General features: G+C 44.5%; 1 protein-coding gene across 1 annotated transcript; it reads right to left on the reverse strand.

Annotated features, from left to right (window-relative positions):
• Positions 1-9,194: 9,194 nt before the first annotated feature.
• marcksl1b (MARCKS-like 1b) lies at positions 9,195-12,074 on the reverse strand. The gene is made up of 2 exons (XM_080211537.1): positions 11,696-12,074; positions 9,195-10,537 (listed from the first exon to the last, which is right to left on the reverse strand). Exons 1-2 carry the CDS (start codon positions 11,765-11,767, stop codon positions 9,941-9,943), a joined length of 669 nt encoding a protein of 222 aa, XP_080067663.1. The 5' UTR covers positions 11,768-12,074; the 3' UTR covers positions 9,195-9,940.
• Positions 12,075-24,827: the final 12,753 nt, after the last annotated feature.

A 24,827-nucleotide genomic window follows, 5' to 3' on the forward strand; every position in this document is an offset into this window, starting at 1 on the left:
TGTAAACTCACCTGTCATTTGCTAAGAGTCTGATCTGGTTTAATTAGTATTCTGGGCAGTGTTTCTGAAGTGAAGCCAATATAGGACCAGGATATTATCTCCGAAAGTTGCATTAGACTGGTTTTCAGTTCGAGGCTTCACACTGAGGCGCTTTGCTATTTGGTAAGAAATGTTCTTATCCATTGATTTGTATTTTCTTCAGTTCCTTAAAAATTGGCAAGTCATGTTGCAGCTTTATAGAACCTTAATTAGGCTGCACTTGGAATATACTGTTCAATTCTAGTCACTGCATTACCAGGAGAATGTTGAGGTTTTGGAGAGGGTACAGAAAAGATTTTCCAGGATGTTGCCTGGTAAGGAGAGCATTAGCTATGAGGAGAGGTTGGCGAAACTTGGTTTGTTCTCACTGGAACGACCGAGGTTGAACGGCGACCTGATAGAAGTCTACAAAATTGAGGGGCACAGAGTGGAAGCTTTTTCCCAGGGTGGAAGAGTCAATGCTAGGGGACATAGCTTTAAAGTACAAGGGGCAAAGTTTAAAGGAGAGGTACAAGGCAAGTTTTTTTACACAGAGGTTGTGGGTGCCTGAAATTCGCTGCTGGGGGAGGTAGTGGAAGCAGATACAATAGTGACGTTTAAGGGGCGTCTTGACAAATACATGAATTGGATGGGAATGGAGGGATATGGCCCCTGGAAGGGTAGGGGGTTTTAGTTCAGTCAGACACATGGTCGGTGCGGGCTTGGAGGGCCGAAGGGCCGGTTCCTGTGCTGTAATTTTCTTTGTTCATAATGATCTAGTTTGTCCAATTGCTTCACATGGTCAAAAGCCTTGGAAAAACCTAACAGCTGGATCTGTGGTGATGCAATTATCATGGTTCTTGGCGGTGGACAGTGAGGATGTGTTTTAACTGTGGGTCAGGCTTCACAAAGTCATACTGCTCACCAAGGTATTCTGCATTTCAAGACCTCCCATTAGCTGACACCAAATGATGTCTTCTAATAATTTACAGTAAACATAAGTAAGTGAAATCAGCATTTTGCTGGAAGGGTCCTTGTAAATTGGAGAGTCATCATCAGCTCAGAGCCTGTCAACAGGTAATTGTGTCTTCCTAGATTTTTGAAAGATATTGTAATGCTGGTACAAAGCCACTTGCTGAAGCTTTGTGTGTGGTTTGGGATGTCAGCAGAACCGCAAGCTTTAGATGGATCAACGTTATGGAGGAATTTCTTAACATTTTTTATTATATCAGACATGTTTTTGTAAGGCTGCCATTAAACTGCAAATTCTTCCTCTGGAGCCTTGCAGGAAATTGAGAGCTTAGCGCTCCAGCTTTTTCATCATCATCCAGCAATAACATATCCCCTACGTACAGAACTGCTTATTCCGGGATTAGCCTTTCTGATTTAATATTCCTCCGATTTCCTGAGGTTTTCTGCCCTGCCCAATTCAATTTTGTATCTACATATGGCAGATCAAATCTCCCTGTTGACCACAGTGTAGTGCTTTCCAAACTCAATCCAGCTTTCCTCTTTCTTCAGACGATCGTCATTCTACCAGGAATGTTTAACTCCGGAATATAGTTTTTCCTCCTTGCAGACTTTTTCTAAACAATGGTATAGATTTTGTGGGGAACATGATGACTTACACATGGGTTAACATTTTCTACTGAGCCACTCTCAGCACCCAGAACTAGGGGTCATAGTTTGAGGATAAGGGGTAAACCTTTTAGAAATAAGGGAGGAGAAATTTCTTCACCCAGAGGGTGGTGAATGTGTGGAATTCACCGCCATAGAATGTAGTTGAGGCCAAAACAGTGTCTGATTTCAAGAAGAAATTAGATAAAGCTCTTGGGGCTAAAGGGATCGAGGGCTATGGGGTGAGGGGGGAATCAAGATATTGAATTTAATGATCAAGCTGAATGGGGGAGCAGACTGGAAGGGCTGAATGGCCTCCTCCTGCTTCTAGTTTGTGTGTTTACTGCACTGCCCTCTTACCTTGGTCACACTATAAATTTGAACTGCAAAGATAGTTAAGCTGACAAGTTTATAGATTGTGTTATTTAATTTAATAAAGGTAGTTGTTGATAAATTGACTTTAAACAGCATAAGCAGTAAATAAATTATAATTCATTCAAAAACAAACATTTCATGAAACGTGAAATTGGTCTCCTGTACTTCCACTCATGAACGCTAGATGGTGCTGAAAGGCCATTATTCAATGTTTCCTTCAAGCTTATTGGTTGATGATTGTTAGTGGGTCTGACCAAAGTCTACAAGTTATATCTATTTTCTGAAGACTTTAATTGAATTAGCACCGAGCTTGATTTGTACATAAAAATGCCAATTTTATCCAGGCTAGAGAATAACTTCATTACAGTTTTGAAGTAAGTTCAAATATTCTATGGGAGTTGGTGCACACTTGATGGGCTGAAGGGCCTCTTCTCCCCTTGTGGGGATTCTGAGTTTAAGCGTGTTGTACTTGTTGCGTGTTGAAGTGCTGGTTGAGTCTGCAAGCTCAAAGCCTGGCGGTAATTTAAAATATTTCAATGTAAACTGCTTTTGGGAGCCACCATATTTCAATAGCTTAAATGTCTAAAAGTTCTTGTTACAGTTTTTAACAAAAAGAATAAGGCCCTTTCTCTCTGTTTAATATTCAGCAAGAAAAGCTCCAGTTAGTAAATCAGTTAAACCAGTTTCTTAGCTGTTTAGCTGATCCCAGCACAGTGTACACTGTACAGGACCAGTCCCAGAATAAAATGTTTTGTCACATTTAAATTTTTAAAGGAATTGAAGAATTCAAATCTAATACTTATGTGTAAAAAAATTAACAACATAATGTTCGTGACTTTCCCGAGCCATTAATCTTTTTCCCTTCTGCGATGTAGAGGCCCCAAGCTGACTGTGAACCTTTGCTGTTTATCCTGGTTTTTATTATGCTAACAGTTTGATTTTTCTCCCTCCGCTCCCCCCCATGCTTTCCCAGACCTGCTGTTTTTGCCAACAGTTCAACAAGATCATGAACATATTTCTGCCATAATGCATCACAAACACCAGTTTTATTCAGCATGTGGGATTTACACTGCAAAAGTCTGTTTCTTTTCCAGATATGAATTTTGGGAAGAAGTTTGTCTCCATGTGGATGCTTCTTATCCCCCTGCACTGCCTCTGTGTATAATCAAGGATCAGACAGCATTGTGAAGCACTTTGTCCATTCACAAACTGAGCACTGGGTGGTGTCAAAGACTTGTCTTTGCTTCATTCTGTACCAGGTGTGTGTCTCGGAACCCAGGATAGTGCTCTGGAAGGTTCTAGATTAAAAGGACATAAAACAAGTTAGTGGATGTGACAGTGCAACTGCTGCAGATGATCTGAATGGTGAGAGTGTGGGGGCGATAATAAGGCTGGATATTTTTCTAATAGCAGCTCTGTGGCCTTACTATGATTGTTCCTGTGTGAGAGGTGGAGCAAACGAGCCTCAGCACTGCTGTTTCCTATAATTACTGTTCATTTTCATACATAAAGAGGAGCAAATTGAACCAAGGATGAGAATGCCCAGTGTCAGTGAGAACATTTCCAACAAGCAGTTCAATGCTGCTTCTGTAACCTGTACAAGCACAAAGATAGTCTTTCCAGAACAAGTGGAGCATCCCCGTGCAGGTTACCAGTTCACATTCAGATTCATTCCAATGAGGCTGATATTGTTATAAGGGCCGGCTGGTGAGATTCCTGGATTTGAATCCGGGTTTACTCAGGCAGGAGTTGGGATATTAAACGAGGTCCCTGGTTGTCTCTATCCCTTTGCAGGAGTCTGATGGTAAATGGAGGGTGTTTTCACACAGACGTGGCTTCATTGCAATAAAGCACTGTGACATGGCACGTGACCAGGAAAGGTCTTATTAGAAATTTTCTTCGTGCAAAAGCTTATTCTTAAAAGAACGAATTTGTGTTTTGAGACAAGAATGCATGAAGGAAGTCAGCAATAGAACATAGAACATTACAGCACAGGACAGGCCCTTCAGCCCTTGATGTTGCGCCGACCAGTGGAACGAATCTAATGATCTTCAAACCTAAACTATTCCAATGTTATCCATATATTTTCCACTGACCATTTGAACACCCTTATAGTGATAACTAATAACTAATTGGATGTAGCCCTAAGTGAATAGTTTAACAAAGGCGTTGATTAAATGATCACAATCTCTGCTGCCTGAGTTGGTGACCACGACATGGAATTGGATTTAATTCCCTTGCCCCAGTTGCTGCTCTTTACCATTGGCCAGAGAATGTGGCTGGAACTGTGGGTGTTGTCTTTGGGCTGGGGGGGCGGAGAAATGAAATGAGGAGGAAACCCCCCCCCTCACCATAATCTGTTATCTCAGATTATATTCTTTCAGAATCTTGGGCAACGTTCTTCCCTTCGCAGACTGACACCACATCGAAGATTAAAACTGATTTTTAAATTTTGAAATGTATTTGAGGAATTCAGACATATAGATCCATCAGGAAGATGCCAGATCTGAACCCTGCTCAATACTGTTGACTTCCCGCAGGATTAACAGGCCGAGGTTTCTTTCAAATTCTCTGTCCCTGAGCAGTTGTTACTCAGCCAGATTGTCCAAGGCAAAGCTTGACCGGATTTTTAGATATTAAGGGAATAACAGATAGGAACATAATAGGAGGAGGCCATTCAGCCCCTTAGACTGTTCTGCCATTCAGTAACACGATGAAATCATGGAAACCCTACAGTGCAGAAGGAGGCCATTTGGCCCATCGAGTGTGCACCAACCACAATCCCACTGAGGCCCTACCCCCATATCCCTATGTATTTACCCACTAATCCCTTTAACCTATGCATCTCATGACTCTAAAGGTCAATTTTTAGCAGGGCCAATCAACCTAACCTGCACATCTTTGGACTGTGGGAGGAAACCAGAGCACCCGGAGGAATCCCACACTGATGGTGGCCTTAACTCCACAATTACACTCCTGTGTCTGCCTCCATAATACTCAATTCCTTCATTATCTCCACTGGTTGAGGTCATACCTGGCACAGAGGAAGATGGTTCTAGTGGTTGGAGGTCAATCATCTCAGCTCCAGTTCCTCAGGGTAGTGTTCTTGGCCCAATCATCTTCAGCTGCTTCATCAATGACCTTCCCTCCATAAGGTCAGAACTGAGGATGTTTGCTGAGGATTCACGTCTCCTCAGGTACTGAAGCAGTCCGTGTCCAAAGGCAACAAGACCTGGAAAGTATCCAGGCTTGGGCTGACAAATGACAGGTAACATTTGTGCTATGCAAGTGTCAGGCAATGACCATCTCCAAAAAGACAGGATCTAACCATTGCCCTTTGACATTCAATGGAATTACCATTGCTGAATCCTCCACTAATAACATCCTGGGGGTTACCATTGACCAGAAACTAAACTGGGCTCGCCATATAAATACAGTGGCTACAAGAGCAGGTCAGAGGTTGGGAATCCTGTTGTGAGTAACTCACCTCCTGACTCCCCAAAGCCTATCCACCATCTACAAGACACAAGTCAGAAGCGTAATAGAAACACAGAATAGAAGAATAGGCCATTCAGCCCTTCTCTACTATTAAGTATGATCATGGCTGATCCTCTATCGTAACAGTATATTTTTGATGTCTGTAGAGTCTAGAAATTATTTCTTTCTTAAATACATTCAGCGAGTTGGTCTCCACAGTTTTCTGAGGGAGAGTTCCACAGATTCACTACCCTCAGAGTGAAGAAATTTCTCCTGTCAGTCCTAAATGGCTGACCCTGTACCCTGAGACTGTGACCTCCAGCGTCCCTCCCCCCTTCAATCTGAGGAAACAATATTCCTACATCCAGTCTGTCCAGCCCTGTCAGAATTTTATACGGTTCAGTAAGATTCCCTCTCCCTTTAAATTTCAGTAAATACAGGCCCAGTTGACCCAATCTTTCCTCATATTGACAATCCTGCCACCCAGGAATCAGTTTATTGAACTTTCACTGCACTCCCTCTATGGCAAGTATATCTTTTCTTAGATAAGGAGACCAAAACTGTACACAATATTCCCAAGTGTGTTCTCGCTAAAGCCCTGTACAGAACATCCTTGTTCCTGTACTAAAGTCCTCTTGCAACGAAGGCCAATGTAGCATTTGCCTTTCTAACTGTCTGCTGTATTTGTATACTTGCTTTCAGTGACTGGTGTACTAGGACACCAAGACCCCTTTGTACATAAATGTTTCCCAATCTCTCACCACTCCAATACTCTGCCATTCTGCTTCTCCTTCAGTAATAGATAACTTCACATTTATCCACATTGTACTGAATCTGCCATCTGTTTGTCCACTCACTAAACTTATTTAAATCACCTCGAAGCCTCTTAACATCCTCCTCACTACTCACATTCCCACCAAGTTGTGTCATTAGAAAACTTGGAAATACATTTGATTCCCTCATCCAAATCATTGATATATATTGTGACTAGCTGGGTCCCAAGCACTGATCCCTGTGGGACCCCACTAGTCACTGCCTGCCACTCCAAAAAAGACCCATTTATTCCTACTCTGTGTCCTGTCTCCTAATTCTCAACCCATGTCAATATATTCCCCCAATCCCATGTGTAGTAATTTTGTGCACTAACCTTCAATGTGGGATTTTATGAAGCTTTTTGAAACTCTGAAAACATCACACACGCTGGTTCACTCCTTAGCTATGTTGCTGGTTATGTCCTCAAAAAAAATCCAATAGGTTTGTCAAACATGATTTTTGTTTCAAGTTCTTGTTGACTTTTCTAATCCTGTTGATATTTAAGTATCCTGTTAACACATCCTTTAGACTCTAGGTTTCCTTACCGCTGATGTTAGCCAACAGGTCTGTAATTCTCTGCATTCTCCCTCTCTCCGATTTTAAATAGTGGGGTTACATTTACCACCCCCCAGTCACCCTGGACTTTTCCAGATCTACAGAATTTTGAAAGACGACTAATGCATCCACTCTGCCCATGGCTGCCTCTTTTAGTCCTTCATCTCTGGGCTGTAGGTTATCAGATTCTTGAGGATAAATTGACTGTCAGTGATGATTGTAACTCCAGCAACACCTTAACAAGCTCAACGCCATCCAGGACAAAGCAGCTTGTTTGATTAGCACCCCTTCCACCAAACATTCAATTCCCCCCACTACCTACAAACAGTGGCAGCAGTGGGCCCCACCTCCAAGATGCACTGCAGAAACTCACCAAGATTTCTTGGATAGTACTTTCCAAACCCACAACCACTACCATCCAAGAAGACAAGGTCAATAGATACCCGGAAATATATTGCCATTCCTTCACTATCACTGGGTCAAAATCCTGAAACTCCCTCCTCAACAGCACTGTGGATGTACCTGCAGTGGTTCAAGAAGGAACCTCATCACCACCTTCTCATGGGCAATAAATGCTGGCTAGAGTGATGCGCACATCACTTGAATGGATAAAACTCATTAAAAACCAGCAGACTCGAAGGGATAAAATAAAATGCTGAGACAAGTTTACAAATGCTGGAAAAACTCATCAGGTGGAGCAGCATCTGTGGGGTAAGATAGAGTTAACATTTCATTCAGGGTCAAAGGTCTCTCAGCCTTATTCCTGATGCAAAAATGACACTTGGAACTCTGTGACCTCGGATTAGGGAAACCTGTGGTTCTCCGTGATGCTCTGCCTCGGTTCCTGTCACTATCCAAAACATGTTTCAGGCACAAGTGGAAATGAACCATCACAAATCACTATCTTTACAGAATGAGGGAGAAACTTTATCTCAATATTGAATATGTGGAAATCGATGCTTCTGCGATCTTGTCGGTATTGTCCAATCTGGAATGGGATTCAATCATCGATTTTCCAATATGAAAAACCTCCAATGAACAATTACATATGTCTGCCATATTCCACACTGCTCGTACCTTACCTCTTGCAGCACCTACATCATTGTTTCCAGTTAGTTCCTGATTTTCAACAATTGCTTTTTCCAAGGACCATGTTGAGTCACTAAGCAAATTGTTCTCCAATGTGGTGAGCCTATTGAAAAGGGAGAATGGGGAATGCTCTCGTATCAATAGCAGCCCAGTGCAGGAAGCAATGAAAAATCATTAATTCCAAAAATCCAATAGATTAATTAACTCATCCAATAGTAATACAAACTAAAAGAGTTTACAGCCTCAATACCTGGTCTCTGATGAAACACTCCTTTCCACAAGGTCAGTAATAGTCTTCTAATCAGCTTATCAGGTCTGAAAATAGACCAGCTTCCTCTCCTGACTCTTATTCATTGGTAAAAATTCATATCTAAACATTAGAGAACTGGGCAATCCCCTGTGGTAAAACCTCCGAGTACACACACCACCAACAACACATGGCCATTTGGATATTTCACCAGCCACGGAAACAGGAATATTCATGGATCCTGCCACAAAACTGGAATGTTAACTCAATCCTCTTGCACCCAAATTGATGACTTTTAATTGTTTGGATTTAAAGGGCAGGATTCTCTGGTCACACACGCCTCAACACCGGAGAATCCCGCCCGAGGTCAATAGATCTTTGCACGATCCGCCCCCTACAATTCCCATAGTGGGATGGACGGGAGACTTCTGACCAAATGTCTTGAGCAACTTCAAGAACCATCCTGAAACAAGGCCTCAAAAACAGGATAAGACACCAAAAACATGTAAGTATAATGAAGTTACCTGGGCTTGGAGGCCCACTGATTCCAATTAGATCCTAAAGAGGATTAAATACAAGAATCGCTGTCATTTCTGAGCACAATTGGAAGATTAGGGATGCACAAGTTTAGAAGCAGAGCCATTATAAAACAAGACCAACCAGGAGCCCAGAATTCCTCAACTGCTATAAATCGTTTGTAGGAGGTCGAATGGCCACAGCACAGGCTAGGATTCTGTCAATTCTGTTTATTGGGATTTTCGGTCTAAAATTGTACAATTATTCTGCTGAGTAACAACTGCAGCGTGGAAATCAATCTCCAATTTTTGACAAAAAATCAGTATTATTTGATTAAAAGCCTCGTTTGTGAAATTTCACTTCTCTTCCTGAAACATTTCTACCCATTGGTAATTAAGAGTATGTAACGTAAACTGCCGTAAATGGACCAAGAATGAAGTTACTGTACCTCTGATAAGTCAACTCAACATAGTAAGGGGAAGTTACAAACAGTCCACAGGTGAAATTTATTTTCCCTTTTTAATGTTACAATAGTTACCACCTTAAAAGTTAGCAATAAAAAATTGCAAATCAATTTGGCCAAAGTTTTATTTACAGGACAAAAAACAGCAAAAAACATATCACATTTAAAACTCTTGCACTCCCCCTCAAAAAATAATCAATGGGAACACAGTATACTTAAAATTTCAATAGTGTTGTAGTCAGACTGTAAAACTACAAAAAATCTAGAAGCTTCAATCAAAACTGCTGTTTTCCTAAAAAGCACAAAAATGTCTCAAATTGGGAAACAAAGCAGGAATGCAAATGCTAAGGAACTGATGACAGGGATTCTCCAACGTGTCAGTCAAACCCACGTCCAATTAGAATGTCAACGTTCTCAGATCATGTGACTAAAAGGATTAATGCCACGTGTCAACAAATGAAGGAATTCAGCATTGGCCAGGTTACATCCTCCCATTTCTTCAATAAACTTAATTTTAATCCCAAAACTAGGGAAGTGGATATTTATTGCACCCAAGCTGTTCCCAGGAAAATACATTTTAAAATTCAATGGTGAAAAAGGCAAACTTTAATACTGAGACAATTTGAAGACTATAGTTGTCTGGACAGATCTAACAACAAAAGAAGTGGGTGGGCTGTGAGTGTGTCCGTGATTCGGGCTGACTGCTTGATGGGGCAATTGGTCTCGTGTGAACACGTGGCACAGATAAAAGTTTGTAAACAGTTTCAGATTTACTCTTCTTTCTGCTCAGCTGCTGCAGCTGTTGAACTGGGTTCTTCGCTCTCTGCTGGTTTTGTAGGTTCCTCAGTCACCTCCTGCTTGACTTCTTCTCCTGAAGTTTGTTGCTGTTCCTCCTTTGCAGGGGCCGTCTCCTCCTTAGTCTGAGATTCTTCGTTATTACCTTTGGTTTCTTGTCCCTCAGAAGCACTGGCTTCTGCTTGTTTCTCCTCCTTCACCTCCTCTGCGGCATTCTCCTTAGCCTCGCTGCTGTTCCTTTTAGTTTCTTCAGCAGCCTTGCTGTCACTTTTCTCTTCAGTGGGGCTGTTGTCGGCCGTGTCGGATTTCTTGGTCTTCTTGAAAGACATTTTGCCCAGTTTAAAGGACTTGAAGGACAGGGCCTTTTTCTTCTTCTTCTTGGGGGTCTCTGCAGTTTCGGTTTTGGTGGCTTCTCCCTCTGCGGCTGGCGCCGGCTCGATGGCATCGCCGGAGTTTTCAGCTGCTTCTTTAGAGCCCTCGGTGGTTCCACTGCCGTTGGCCGGCACAGCTGCAGCATCTCCATCAGGTTTGGTGGGAGACACATCACCGTTGGTCTTTACGTGGCCGTTCTCCTGGAGGAGAGATTGGGCAGTGGATTAGAAGCTTTGAATAAATTCATTGACATCCCAAACCAAGTTAAATCCACTGTTTAAACTCTACAGTTTGTCAGCAAGACCCCCACTGGGACCCCCCCCCCCACCCCCAGGGCTGGGCAGTCAAATTTAACACAAACTGGAATGAAACTGGGTCAGAAAGAAAACAATCATTTCCCGGAGTTATTTTGGATAATTTCCCTGCAGTCAGTTGGAATTTCACTGGGAAAGTACCAAAAACCCCAGGCAGTGAACTCAACATTGACTGAAGGTGAAGTCAGACTCTCAGCGGGCGGGATTCCCCCTCCGGGTTCGGCGGGCGGGCGGGATTCCCCCCTCCGGGTTCGGCGAGCGGGCGGGATTCCCCCCTCCGGGCTCGGCGGGCGGGATTTAACACAGCGGCGCGGCTCCGCCGCCACCAACCGGGCGCACTTCCCGCCGCCGGGGGAAGGAAAATCGGGCGGCGGCGGGAGGCAGTGCCGCTCTCCGCCGCCGGGTGGCGCTGTTACCCTGCGGCGGAACTCCCGCCCGGATTTGGCAAAATCCCGAATTCCCGGCAAGGCGCGGGCGGCGCGCTCGCTGCGGAACCCCGGGGCTCCCGCTCTGGATCGGGGGCGGGGGCGCGGGCGGGGGGAGATTCTCGCCCCTTCGTCGGCGTGAAATCAGTGAAAATCCGGCGCAATCATCCGCCCCACTGCCGGCCCTTTGTTCTCGGTGCGGAGCGGGAGCGCTGCAGGAACTCATCCCAGATTCCCGAGAAACCATCCCCAAAACTCCCGGGGAAACCTCGCCGGGGAGGGGGTGTGGGGAGGGGGTGTGGGGGGGAGTGGGGAGGGGGTGTGGGGAAGAATCTCTCCCGGTTTCAGGAACAATGATTCCCGAATTCAAACCCGGAATTTACAATAAAAATTCCCCCCGCCCAAAAAAAAGCATCTTTCCCTCCAATGGGAGAACAGAGTAAAATCCACAGAGTTTAAAATCTTCCCCCATTTGAGAAATCCTGGGGTTTTTTTTTGGGAATCTCTCTCCCAGTTGGAAGCAGGATTCCCAATCCCAGTCCAGGTGGATGGGAATTCTCCCTGTGCCGGGAGTGGGAAGATCTCTCATTGTCTGGAAGGTGGGAAGTGTGGCTCCTACCTGTCCATTGGCTTTTCCAGCTCCGGCTGCAGCGCTCTCCTGGCTTTTTGGTTTGGTCAGAGTGCTGCCCATTCTCTTCCCGGCTCTTCCCCAACACCGACTCAAACAAAGAAACACCGCCTGCGATTCGGAGCTGCTCACAAACTCTGAGAGCGAACAGCGATTTCCAGCTGAAGAGAGAGTGAGTGTGTGAGTGAGTGGGGGAGAGAGAACTGCAAAACCACCACTCTCAGTCACACAAACATCCAGAGGGCAGGCACCCAGTCAAACCCCCCCCTTTTTTTGTTTTGTTGCAGCCTCTCCACTCTCCTGTGTGAAGGTCTCTCTGCTCCGATCACCAGTTCCCCATCCAAAGAAATGAACTGCGTAAAACCCCAGTCTGTCTAATATGCACCAACGCCCCAACAGCTACAGGAGGTGGGGAAAGAAAGCTGGGCTCTCAACACTCGTCCAATCATCAACCTCCGGAGGCTGGAACAAGCATCAAACAATAGAAACCTCCCCCCCCCCAAAGTCTCTCATTGCAACCAAAACCACCCCCCCACATTTCCCCGAGGGGGGGGGGGGGGGAACTGGGGTAAAATCGAAACCATTTGGTGATTTAATAAAACATTTTTTAAAACAAAATTAAGCTGATGACATTTTTTAAACTGCAAATAACAAAAATAAGCTGCAGACGGGGTGGGAGGGGGAGTGTTTGCAAGATGAGGTTTGATTGACAAGGGGGGGGGGTGACAATTAAATATTCTTCACACACACAAAATAAAGAATTTATCTGGGGCTTCGCAATTGACTCCAGTAATTTGACCGGGTGCTGGTAAATCTGAATTGTGAGATTAATGATGTTTCTCTCTCTCTGTGACTGTTAGCAGGGTGAAGACTGGTTTAATTGGACTTTGCAAAGGGACAATGTGGGCATTTAAACCGGATTCATTTGGGAATGAATCGCTGCTGGAAAATGATGGCAATACTTCTTCGGGAAACCCTACAAAAGGAGGACCATCTACCAGCCCCCCGATCGCCAAATCAATGAATCCTTTTGTTCCTCTCCGGGATCTTGAGAGTTGTGGATGCGATTCACCAAACAATTCGCCGGATTATTCAGCAGATACACAGCAGCTGATGCTGTTTCTCGGAGCGAGAGAGAGAGAGCCACAGAACTTTATTTTTAATTTCCAGCCTTTCTGATGTCCAACATCGCGGTGATCTGTTGGAGGAATTTCACTCGAAGCCGGGGATCTGGTTCTGTTCCTCTTGTGTTCCTTATCCAGGGGGCAGTGTCTCTCAGCAGCCTGTTACACAGCTACAGCCTGGAGGAGAGAGGACTGCAAAGGGGAAACGTCAGTATTTTCACCTTAGGAATATTAAATGATCAAGACTGGAGACTTTCTTTAAAAAAAACACGCTAGGAAAGTAAAATAAATTCCTTCTGATTTGATTTGATTTGTTATTGTCGCATGTATCAGTACACAGTGAAATGTATTGTTTCTTGCACGCTATACAGACAAGGCATACCGTTCATAGAGAAGGCAAGAAGAGGATGCAGAATGTAATGTTACAGACATAGCTAGGGTGTAGAGAAAGATCCACTTAATGCAAGTTAAGTCCATTCAAAAGTTCCTCGGGTGGATGTAGCTGTTACTAGGGGGGCATAACTATAAGGTTCATGCTGGGAGATATAGGAGGGATGTCCGAGGTAGATTCTTCATCCAGAGAGTGGTTGGGGTGTGGAATGCACTGCCTGCTGTGATAGTGGAGCCGGACACTTTAGGAACTTTCAAGTGGTTATTGGACAGGCACATGGAGCACACCAGAATGATAGAGAGTGGGATAGCTTGATCTTGGGTTCGGATGTAGCTCAGCACAACATCGAGGGCCGAAGGGCCTGAGCTGTGCTGCATGTTCTATGTTTCTATTTCTATGTTAAACGTCTATTGGCAGCGGGGAAGAAGCTGTTCTTGAGTTGGTTGGTACGTGGACTCAGACTTTTGTAACTTTTTCCCAATGGGAGAAGATGGAAAAGGGAATGTCTAGGGTGCGTGGTGCCCTTAATCATGCTGGCTGCTTTTCCGAAGCAGTGGGAAGTGTAGACAGAATCAGTGGGTGGGAGTATGGTTTGTGTGATGGATTGGGTTACATTCACGACCCTTTGTAGTTCCCTGTGGTCTTGGGCAGAGCAGGAGCCCATACCAAGCTGTGATACAACCAGAAAGAATACTTTCTATGGGGCATCTGTAAAATCCGGTTTAAATGAGTTTGGTGAGAATCATAGCTGACATGCCAAATTTCCTTAGTCTCCTGAGAAAGTAGAGGTGTTGGTGGGGCTTTCTTAACTATAAGGTCAGCATGGGGGAGACCAGGACAGGTTGTTGGTGATCTGGACACCTAAAAACTTGAAGCTCTCGATTATTTCGGCCCCATTGATGTAGACAGGGGCATGTCCTCCACTAATGCCTGAAGTCGTTTTGTTGACATTGAGGAGGGATTTTTGTTGTTGCTCCAGTTCACCAGATTCTCTATCTCTTTCCTGTACCGTGTCTTCTGATTGTTTTTCAAACAATTTTTCTCCAGAATATGCTTTTCAGCGCTTTAATTGAACCAAACCCTTTAAAGGCAGTTTAGTCTCCTGCTTAACAATGTCCCTCAGGATTACTGTGAGACCCAGAGAGAGATACGCTGGTGTAGAGTATGTACCAATGAAGATTGAGGGCTTTTAAAGTTTATTTACTTATGTTACAAGTAGGCTTACATTAACACTGCAATGAAGTTACTGTGAAAATCCTCTCGTTGCCACACTCCGGTGCCTGTTCGGGTACGCTGAGGGAGAATTTAACATGGGCAATCTAACTAACCTGCACATCTTCAGAGTGCGGGATGAAACTGGAGTACCCGGAGGAAACCCACACAGACACGGGGAGAACATGCAGACTCCACGGAGACAGTGACCCAAGCTGGGAATTGAGCCCTGGTCCCTGGCGCTGTGAGGCAGCAGTGCTAACCACTGTGCCGCCCCTGGGTGAGATACACCGGTGAAGAGTGAGATGTTTGCTCCTCCCGACCTCACCCCCACCCTCCACTGGAAGGTGCTGCTGATGGCTGTATAGAGACACTGTCCATTGAGTTCGCCTGACAGGATTTGTACCTCTGAGGGAGAAGGTTCCGGATTTAAGATCTGGTTTAATTCTTCAACATGTAACACAGACTGATCAATGCTGAGGGTTTATTGCTTCATTAGAGTTACTGTCCTTTGTCTAAGGTTTTACCCAATAGCTCTGCCAATTCTGGTGAATCATGCAGAGGTCAAAATTCTCAAAGTTCTGTCTGAATTCTCACCCCCTGCACAGCCTCAATTTTAATCACCATTTTTGGCGGAGCCTTCAGCTGCCTGGGCCCTCAGCTCCGGAATTCCCTAAACCTCTCCATCTCTCTTTCTGTCTTTATGTCGCTCCTTAACCAAGCTTTTGGTCACCTGATCTAATATCTCTGCAAGTGTACCAGTGTCAGATTCTGTTTTATAACATTCCTGGGAAGCACTTTGCGACATTTCCTTACACCAACAGCGCTATATAAATACTGCAAATTGTTGTTGAATGAGGTGCAGTTCCCTAGACAAGGTTTCCAAAAATAGATTCAACAGCTTGCTGTCTGTGGAATCTTGCTGTGCACAAGACAGCTGCTGTGTTTATGAACATCACAACAGTCACCATCCCAAAGCATTTCACTGGCAGTTTGATGTAAAACACAAAAACAGACAGGAAACATTTAAGATCAGGATGAGGAGCAATGGGAGGTGATGTAGACAGAGTGAGCAGCTATCCTGGTTTTGCTGGGATAGTCCTGGTTTTCATTAAATGTCCCGATCATTTCTTAAAAATAGTTCAAATGTCCTGCTTTTCACCTTTTCCCTTTTTGTCGAATATAATCTGGACCTGTGGGGCTGGGGAGAAACCTGCGTGAAACTTGGTCATTCTACCAGTAAACACCCATCACATTGTTTTGCAACAGAGTGGAATCACCGCTCCCTCCCTCCAACCATCCTCTTGGCATCTCCAGGGGAGTTAGAATCATGGGGTCTTACAACACGGAAAGAGGCCCTTCAGCCCATCATGTCAGTGCTGGTTATCAAGCACCTATCCATTCTGATCCCATTTTCCAGCACTTGGTCTGTAGCCTTGTGAACGCTGAGACATTTCAAACACTCATCTGGGGAATTGTCACTTTTTTTTGGTTCTGATGATCCATTGCAGATGATGTATTTTAAATGATCGACACAATAACGTTGCCCCTCAGGTGGGACATTTTCTAGGTGATGTCATCGCATGACTTCCCACTGTCAACTGCCCCTCCCCCAGACTCCTGCCATTGGTCACCCAGCATGTCAATCATCACAGTGCCCCACCTTCCTATAGCTTTTCAATGTGTCCCAGTTCTGGTGATTAGAAATCAGCTCGGGGGTGGGTGGGGGGTGGGGAGGGGGGAGGGGGTTGGGTTGGGGGAGGGATGGGGGTGTGGGTGATTGGGGGGGGAGGGGGTTGGGTGGTGGGGGGGTAGGGGGTTGGGTGGTGGGGGGGAGGGGGGGAGGTGGTGGGGCAGGGGGTAGGGGGGAGATGGTTGGGGGGGTGGTGGGGGGGAGGGGGTTGGGTGGTGGGGGGGTAGGGGGTTGGGTGGTGGGGGGTAGGGGGGAGGTGGTGGGGCGGGGGGTAGGGGGGAGGTGGTGGGGGGGTGGTGGGGGGGAGGGGGTTGGGTGGTGGGGCTGTGGGGGGGAGGTGGTGGGGCGGGTGTTGGCAGGGATGGGGGGAGGGCGAGATGTTCACGGTTATGGAGGGTTTTGATGTGGTAATTGGAAGAAGCTTCCCATTGGTTGCCAAGTCAATAATTGCAGGCAGCAAGTTAAGATCATCATTGAAAGAATGAAGGGAGAGGCTTGGGAAATTTTTTAGAGTTTTTTTAGGGAAATGGATTTCCCAACCAGGGATCCCAACCAATAGGGATAGAAGTTGAATTTATAATATCTTACAAAAGGCTGATTCATAAATATGTGAAGATGAAAACAATTAAAGAATGAGGAAAGTTGTGAGATTAATATCTTTTTGACAAACAACACAGACATTTGCTAATTGCCATCTCCTGTCTTTTAAAATTCTGTGATAGAGAAACATCAAAAATAGGATCAGGCGTAGGCCATTCGGCCCTTTCAGTCTGCCCCACCATTCAGCATGACCATGGCTGATCCTCTAACTCAACACCATCCTCCTATCTTCTACCCATACCCCTTGATGCTTTATACAGTACATAAATCCTTCTATTTTCTTCTTAAATATATTCAGTGATTGGGCCTCCACAGCTTTCTGTGGTAGAGAATTCCACAGTTTCACCCCCCTCTGAGTGAAGATGTTTCTCCTCATCTCCGTCCTAAACGACTTCTCCTGTATGCTGAGACTATGATCCCTTATTCTCCCAGCCAGGCGAAACATCATCCCTGCATCTGGTCTGTTCAACCTTATCAGTAGTTCATACTTTTCAGTTAGATCCTCACTCATTCTTCTAAATTCCACTGAATACAAGCCCTGTTGACCACATCTCTTCTCATAGTGGTGTAGTGGTATTGTCACTTGACTAGTAACCCAGAGATCCAGAGTAATGCCCTGGAGACCCGGCTTCTAATCTCACCAGAGCGGATCGTGTAATGTGAATTCAGTATAAATCTAATGGTGATGATGAAATAACTGTTGAAAAACCCATCTGGTTCACTAATATCTTTTTGGAAATCTGCTACATAGACTGGCCTACACGTGACTCCAGACCCACAACAATCTTAAATGGCCTCACAAACCACTCAGTTTAAGGACAGTTCGGAATGGACAACAAATGCTGGCCTAGCGAATCCCACATCCCATGAAAACAGTAAAGAAATATGAATCCTGTATCTAATGATTCTGTACACTCACAAAATATCCCCAGTTATACAACAATGACTATTCATGCATTTAAAAGGCCGTAGATTAAGTAAACAGAATAAAGCCATATGTTGATGAAATGAGAGTAAGCAAAGAGAATGTGAGAAGGCTCATGTGGTGCATAAAAACCAGTACAGATCAGTTGGGCCAAATGGCCTGTCCATGCGATAAGTTCTATGTAATAATTCTCATCTCAAATTTTAAACCTAGACGGAGGAAAAAAAATCACCTTGTTGGAGCTTTTATTTTGTTTGAAGGAGTTCTGCATTACTTAAGCCTATCAGTAAATGTGGAGTCGCTAGCTTCCTCTAACAGTTTGTCTTATTTCAGTTTGATGGAGAGCGTGTTTCTATGGCAATACTTGTGCCAAATTTACCAGATAGCAATAGTCTATCGCCAAATATTGTGAGAACCGTATTAGATTTCACACTCTTTCCAAAAGGGTCAGTTGCGGTTTAAAATGGACAGTGGTTTTGAAATGTACATCACGCAGTCGTTAAAAAAAAGAACTAAATATAAAGATTTGAGACAATGATGATCACTTTTAACCAGTGTAACATTTCAGTTTCTATGGAAACAGTAAATGCAAATTCCAGAAACCAGGATAGGCCTGATGAGTTGAGCTAAAAATATTTTTTCCCAGTAACACAGGTTGGTTTTGATCTCTGAACAGCAATGAGTGAATGCTTTTTGTTCCTGTTGAATGTTTTAGGAGGGATTTTTGCTCGAAATCAGGTTGTAATCTTGGGGTACTTTATTCCAAATTTCCTTCAGCTGTAAAGCACCTGGTCACAGTTTGTTTTTTCAAGTTTGCCTTCATTTTTTTCCCAAGGTCCCAGCTCTCACGGAGAAATGGCAGCTTTCCAATACCTCAGCTGTGTTGTTATATGACATATGTAAATCTAGACAGGTAAGGTTGGTGGCAGTTATTTGATTATGAGAACATTCAGCAAACACAAACTCATTGTCACCTGCGATCCCTGTGATCCTTCCAGATAATGTTCATTCCTTGTCAACTCTTTAAGATGATCACAAATCAACTTCAGCACCTGGTAATGAGCATGAGGTAGATCATCCAAACACCAGATATCATTCGGAAGTAGCAATACTATCCTATCCATGTGAAACATTTGCAGTAAATCTACACTCACTGCACCAATCAGCAACTGATTCCAAAAATCTATAAAAGAAACATCGCCTGATAACGAACCTGATTCTCTGCTGATGTCCTCTAGAGTTTATGGGCAGGATTTTATGGCTTGCTCGTCCCATAACCCTAAAATCCTGCCTAAGGTCAATGAACCTTCCTATAATCCACCCCTCTCCCACTGATTGGAGGTAATAAATTGTCCCTAAATTAGTTTCCCTCAATGTGTAATGCCATAAACATAGATAAGGGTCATGGGTGGAGGGGGGACTGGTAATGTTAAAATGGCAGCGCGGGCTCGTTGGGCCGAAGGGCCTGTTTCCCGGGCTGTTTTTGTTCTTTGTTCTTTGTTTTTTGATTCCCGTGGTGGGCGGGGCAGTACAGTTCTGGCCACAGAGCCATAGAGGTATACAGCACAGAAACTGGCCCTTCAGCCCAACTCATCCATTCTGACCAAGTTTCCTAAACTGAACAAGTCCTATTTGCCTGCATTTGACCCATATTCCTCTGAACCGTTCCCATCCATGTACCTGCCCAAATGTCTTCTAAATGTTATAATTGTACCTGTCTCTACCACCTCCTCTGGCAGCTCATTCCATACACGCACCACCCTGTGTGTGAAAAAGTTGCCCCTCAGATCCCTTTTAAATCTTTCCTCTCTCACCTTAAACCTGGCATTGTGGTTAGTGCAGCTGCCTCACAGCGCCGGGGTTCGATTTCCGGCTTGGGTCACTGTCTGTGTGGAGTCTGCACGTTCTCCCTGTGTCTGCGTGGGTTTCCTCCAGATGCTCCAGATTCCTCCCGCAGTCTGAAAGAAGTGCTGGTTAGGGTGCATTGGCCATGCTAAATTCTCCCTCGGTGTAACCTGAACAAGGGCTGGGATTTTCACAGTGACTTCATTGCAATGTTAATGTAAGCCTACTTGCAATTATAATAAATAAACTTAAGCTAAGCCCTCTTGTTTGGACACCCCTACCCAGTAGAAAAGACCTTGGCTATTCAGCTTATTCATGTCCCTCATGATTTTATAAAGGCTCCAGGGAAAAAAGTCCCAGCCTATCCAACCTCTCCTTCAAACCTTCCAGTCCCAGTAACATCCTTGTAAATCTTTTTGCATCCTTTCCAGTTAAATAGCAGAGTGACCAGAATTGTACTCCAAATGTGGTCTTATCAATGTCCTCTAACTCTGTCCAATGGACGCAACCCAACGCATTTGTTCATTTTATTTTTATTTATTAGTGTCACAAGTCAGCTTACATTAACACTGCAATGAAGTTACTGTGAAATTCCTGAGGGAAAATTTAGCATGGCCAATGCACCTAATCAGCATGCCTTTTGGATTGTGGGAGGAAATCGGAGCATCCGGAGGAAACACAAGTAGACATGGGGAGAATGTGCAAATTCCACACAGACAGTGACCCAAGCCAGGAATCGAACCCAGGTCCCGGATGCTATGAGGCAGCAGTGCTAACTACTCTGCCACCATGCCGCCCAATTTAAATCCTTCAGTCGAGTTTTCGCAAATTACTGTTTTGAGTGTATGGAAACTGAGCTTTCTGAGGCTTTTGTGGGAATGAAGGGATTTATATCGATATTAATTGGCTCTCATCAAGCTATTTCCAGCATCTCTCCATCTCCCACAACACGAAGAGAGCAGAATGAGACACAGTGTTATGGGGGCCACCTGACCAAGGTCTTGTGCAAGGACAGAATGGTGCTTTTTGTTCTCTATCTGTAACAATGTACCATAACTGTACAACAAGCTCTCTGGCCTCTCCCTGGTATTTAAGACTGAGGATGTACCTTCAGCATTTCATTTGCTCTGTAACTAACAGTTTCTTTCTGTGTTACAGACTGCACTGCCCTCAGTTTGATTTCTCTGTGCCTATTTGCCGCTTAATATTTTTGGACACAGGCAAGCAGAGTGTTGCACATTTACCTGGATATTTATACCGATGTTATTGCACCATTATTGAATACAGATTCTTTTTCATATTTAATTTACCAATAAACACAGTTTGAAAAGTGAAGCAAGTTATTAGCAAGTGGGAAGCCTGGCACGGGAGCGATCTAGTGAGACCATGAGCCCAGAAGCTGCCTTTAGGAAGAGGCAGACATGATGACGATACCTGGAAAAGCACCTTCCTTTACATGGGTAAAAACTAACAATTTGGGGAACGGTTACAGGAAGAAGAAAGGGTTCCTGCTGTACTCTGCCAATCACCGTTACAAATGAATGGTCGCTTTTGATACTTTCTTGGGTACTGAACCATGCATCGATAAGCAAACCCCATGCTCCATATCTAAACAACCGATAGCATAAAGGGTCATGTTTGTCTTTCTTGCGGGGACCAAGGATTGGATTCAATTGGAATTTGAATTTGTTTTTTGGAGTAAACAAGGAACGAAGCCGGGTTTAGCTGGTCCAGTCTAAGCATTGGCTTTGTCACTTTCAGGATGGGGTAAAAATTTAAAAAGTGTAAAATGGGCTGTCATTGACACAGAAACAAAAAAAATGTGGGTATTGTAAGCTAATTGATTCCTTGGTGCATTTTTCTAGTCAGAGAAAGTCAAATTTAGATTGTTAAACTGTTTTATTTTACAATAGACATGTGAATATCCAGTTTAACACATAACCACTCTGATGAGGGGCCACCCAGACTCGAATCATTAACTCTGGTTCTCTCTCCACAGATGAGATTTTCCAGCATATTTTGTTTTTGTTTAAGATTGCAGCATCCCCAGTATTTTGCTTTTACCTTTTCTAAATTTATCTTCAATCCTTCATTTTCAATTTTTTAAAATATCATTTCCAATCTGAGTTGGTTCTGAGGTTTTCAGACATGTGATTAAACCAGACCAAAGTTTGCTGTCAACATTGACTGACCTTCTTCCTAATGCAGGTTTGCCAATGTCTCTCTCAGCAGATTGTACCAATCGAGCTTGAACATGTGGCTGTCTGTTCAGTCGCACCTTCTCCAACTAGGAAATTGTCAGTTTAAACCAATTCTCTAACTGGGTGGGCTGTTAACCTTCCTGGTTTCCACATGTCCAAAAGACCACTGAGCAGAGGAACACAGTGGGCAATGTCTGACCATAGAAGGCCATTCAGCCCATCGAGTCTGCACTGACAATAACCCCACCCAGGCCCTATTCCTGTAACCCCAAGGATTTACCCTGTCAATCCCCATGACACTAAGGGGAAATTTAGCACGGCCAATCCACCTAAACTGCACATCTTTGGATTGTGGGAGGAAACCTGAGCTCCAGGAGGAAACCCATGCAGACACAGGGAGAACATGCAAACTCCACATAGACAGTAACCCGAGGCTGGAATTGAACCCAAGTCCCTAGCGCTGTGAGATAGCAGTGCTAACCACTGTACCACTGTGCTGCCCCTACTTCACTCACCTGTAAACTCTGTCACACCATCCCTCACTCAGGCCAGAGAACTGCCCAATGGATCAATATGATTGGTGCCATATCGATATAATTGGAAAATATTTTCAGCCATATATTATCAAAGTAAATAGATGAAAATAATTTGTTCCATTTGCCTGTGTACGTGTGATGCACATTTAATTTCATTTTCAAAGCAAGCTGTCTAATTATAAGCAGAAAATGGAAATATAATCTTGCTTGTATCTACATAGAAATTGTGTTACCATCAAACACCTCAAAGCACTTTACAGCCAATTAAGTACTTTTGAAGTGTAGTCACTGTTGTAATGCAGGAAACATGGTAGCCAGTTTGAGCACAGCAAGATCCCACAAACAGCAATGTGACCGATCCAGATAATCTGATTTCTGATGTTGACTGAGGAATAAATATTGTGTGGGACACAGGGGAGACCCTCTCTTCACCTCTTCACCTCTTCACATTAGTACCTTGGGATCTTTTACATCAGCATGAACTGGAGATCAGCAGAACCTCAATCCAGCTCTCGATGGGCTGAATGGCCTCCTTCTAATTGTAGGGATTCTATGATTCTATCACTAAAGGACTATCCAAGAGTGACAATAGCTACATGATGCAGGGATTAAATTATTCCAAGCTTAGTGTCCTCAAAGTGACTGATCTTCCTTCAGTGACCTAAACCACAAAATGTCCCAGCCTACCTCTCTGAAAGGAGGATGGTTCTGGGCAAACGACTGGTTATGGATTTGAAGCACGCTGTGCAGAAAGGTGGATCTTTACAAATAGCACAACTCATCAGAAAAAAGGGACACAATAAAATGGTGGCTGCATAATTGGAATTAAAAACTGAATATAGAATCATAAAATAATACAGCATAGAAAAAGGCAATTCTGTCCACTGTACCTGTACTGGTTGTTTAAAAGAGCTATCCAGTTCATAGAATCCCTACTGTGCAGAGGAAGGCCATTCAGGCCATCGAGTCTGCACCAACCACAATCTCACCCAGGTTTTATTTCTGTAACCCCACATGTTTACCCCGCTAATCCCCTAACACTAGGTGTAATTTAGTTTGGCCAATCAATCTAACCCACACATCTTTGAACAGTGGGAGGAAACAGGAGGAAACACACACAGACGCGGGGAGAACGTGCAAACTCTACACAGACAGTGACCCGAGGCTGGAATTGAACCTGGGTCCTGGTGCTGTGAGGCAGCAGTGCTAACCACTGTGCCACCGTGCCGCCCGCTACCTCCTCATTCCTCATGGTCCGTACAAGATTCACCAGTTCAAGCGTTTTCCAATTCCTTTTTGAAAATGGTTATTGATTCCACGGTGACCAACTCTGAGGTTAAAAAAAGGGACAATTTGCAATGGGGGAACCACAGGGTCAGGAGAGGGGATCCAGTGAGAATTTAGAATCAGGAAAGGGGGGTCCTGCCTAGATTGTAGGATCAGTAGAGGGGATCTGGACAGGATTGTACAGGGAGGTAAGGATTTAGTTTGATTTGATTTGATTTATTATTGTCACATAAACAAAGAACAACACAGCACGGGAAACAGGCCCTTTGGCCCAACAAGCCCGCGCTGCCATTTTAACATTGTGAGTGCCCTCTTCTACCTATGACCTTTGTCTTCGCCTAGTGGGGAAGATTGAGGGGAGACTAATATAGGGACAATTTGTTACACCAATCTGCCTAAGAGCACGTTTTTGGGGTGTGGGAGGAAACTGGAGCACCCGGAGAAAACCCACGCAAGAACATAAGAACATAAGAAATAGGAGCAGGAGTAGGCCATCCAGCCCTTCGAGCCTGCCCCGCCATTCAATAAGATCATGGCTGATCTGTCGTGGCTCAGTTCCACTTTCCAGCCCTCTCCCCATAACCCTTAATCCCCTCTCTTATCAAAAACCCATCAACCCGCTTCTTGAAAATATTTAGCGAGGCAGCCTCCACCACTTCAATGGGTAGAGAATTCCAGAGATTCACCACCCTTTGAGTGAAGAAGTTCCTCCTCAACTCCATTCTAAAACGCCCCCCCTTTATCTTGAGGCTGTGCCCCCTAGTCCTACTGTCTTTTTTGAGCGGGAAGAGTCTCTCCACCTCTATCCTATCCATCCCATTCATCATCTTATACGTCTCAATGAGATCTCCCCTCATTCTTCTAAACTCCAACGAGTACAAGCCTAGTTTATTCAGCCTCTCCTCATAGCTCAACCCCCTCAACTCCGGTATCAGCCTAGTAAACCTCCTCTGCCCTCCCTCCAAGGCCAAAATATCTTTGCGCAGGTGCAGCGCCCAAAACTGCACACAGTACTCCAGCTGCGGCCTCACCAATGCCCTATACAGCTGCAGCAAGACCTCCCTACTTTTATATTCAATCCCCTTCGCTATGAAGGCCAGCATCCCATTCGCCTTCCTGACCACCTGCTGCACCTGCAAGCTGGGTTTTTGCGACTCATGCACAAGGACCCCGAGGTCCCTCTGCACCGTCGCCTGCTGCAGTTTTTCGCCAGGGAGAATGTGCAAACTCCCACAGGCACTGGCCCAAATCCATGTATCTGCGCAGCAAACACTGATAGTTACTGAGCTGTCGTGTTGCCCGTCAATTG

Source organism: Carcharhinus amblyrhynchos, chromosome 24 (genome assembly GCF_965287045.1).
Source record: "Carcharhinus amblyrhynchos chromosome 24, sCarAmb.v2.hapA, whole genome shotgun sequence".
Taxonomy (NCBI): domain Eukaryota; kingdom Metazoa; phylum Chordata; class Chondrichthyes; order Carcharhiniformes; family Carcharhinidae; genus Carcharhinus; species Carcharhinus amblyrhynchos.

Coding starts and splice junctions, on each gene's coding strand:
- marcksl1b (XM_080211537.1), bottom strand. CDS start 11,767: ATGGGCAGCACTCTGACCAAACCAAAAAGCCAGGAGAGCGCTGCAGCC. Junction 10,538..11,695: donor CTGGAAAAGCCAATGGACAG/GTAGGAGCCACA, acceptor TCTCTCCTCCAG/GAGAACGGCCACGTAAAGAC.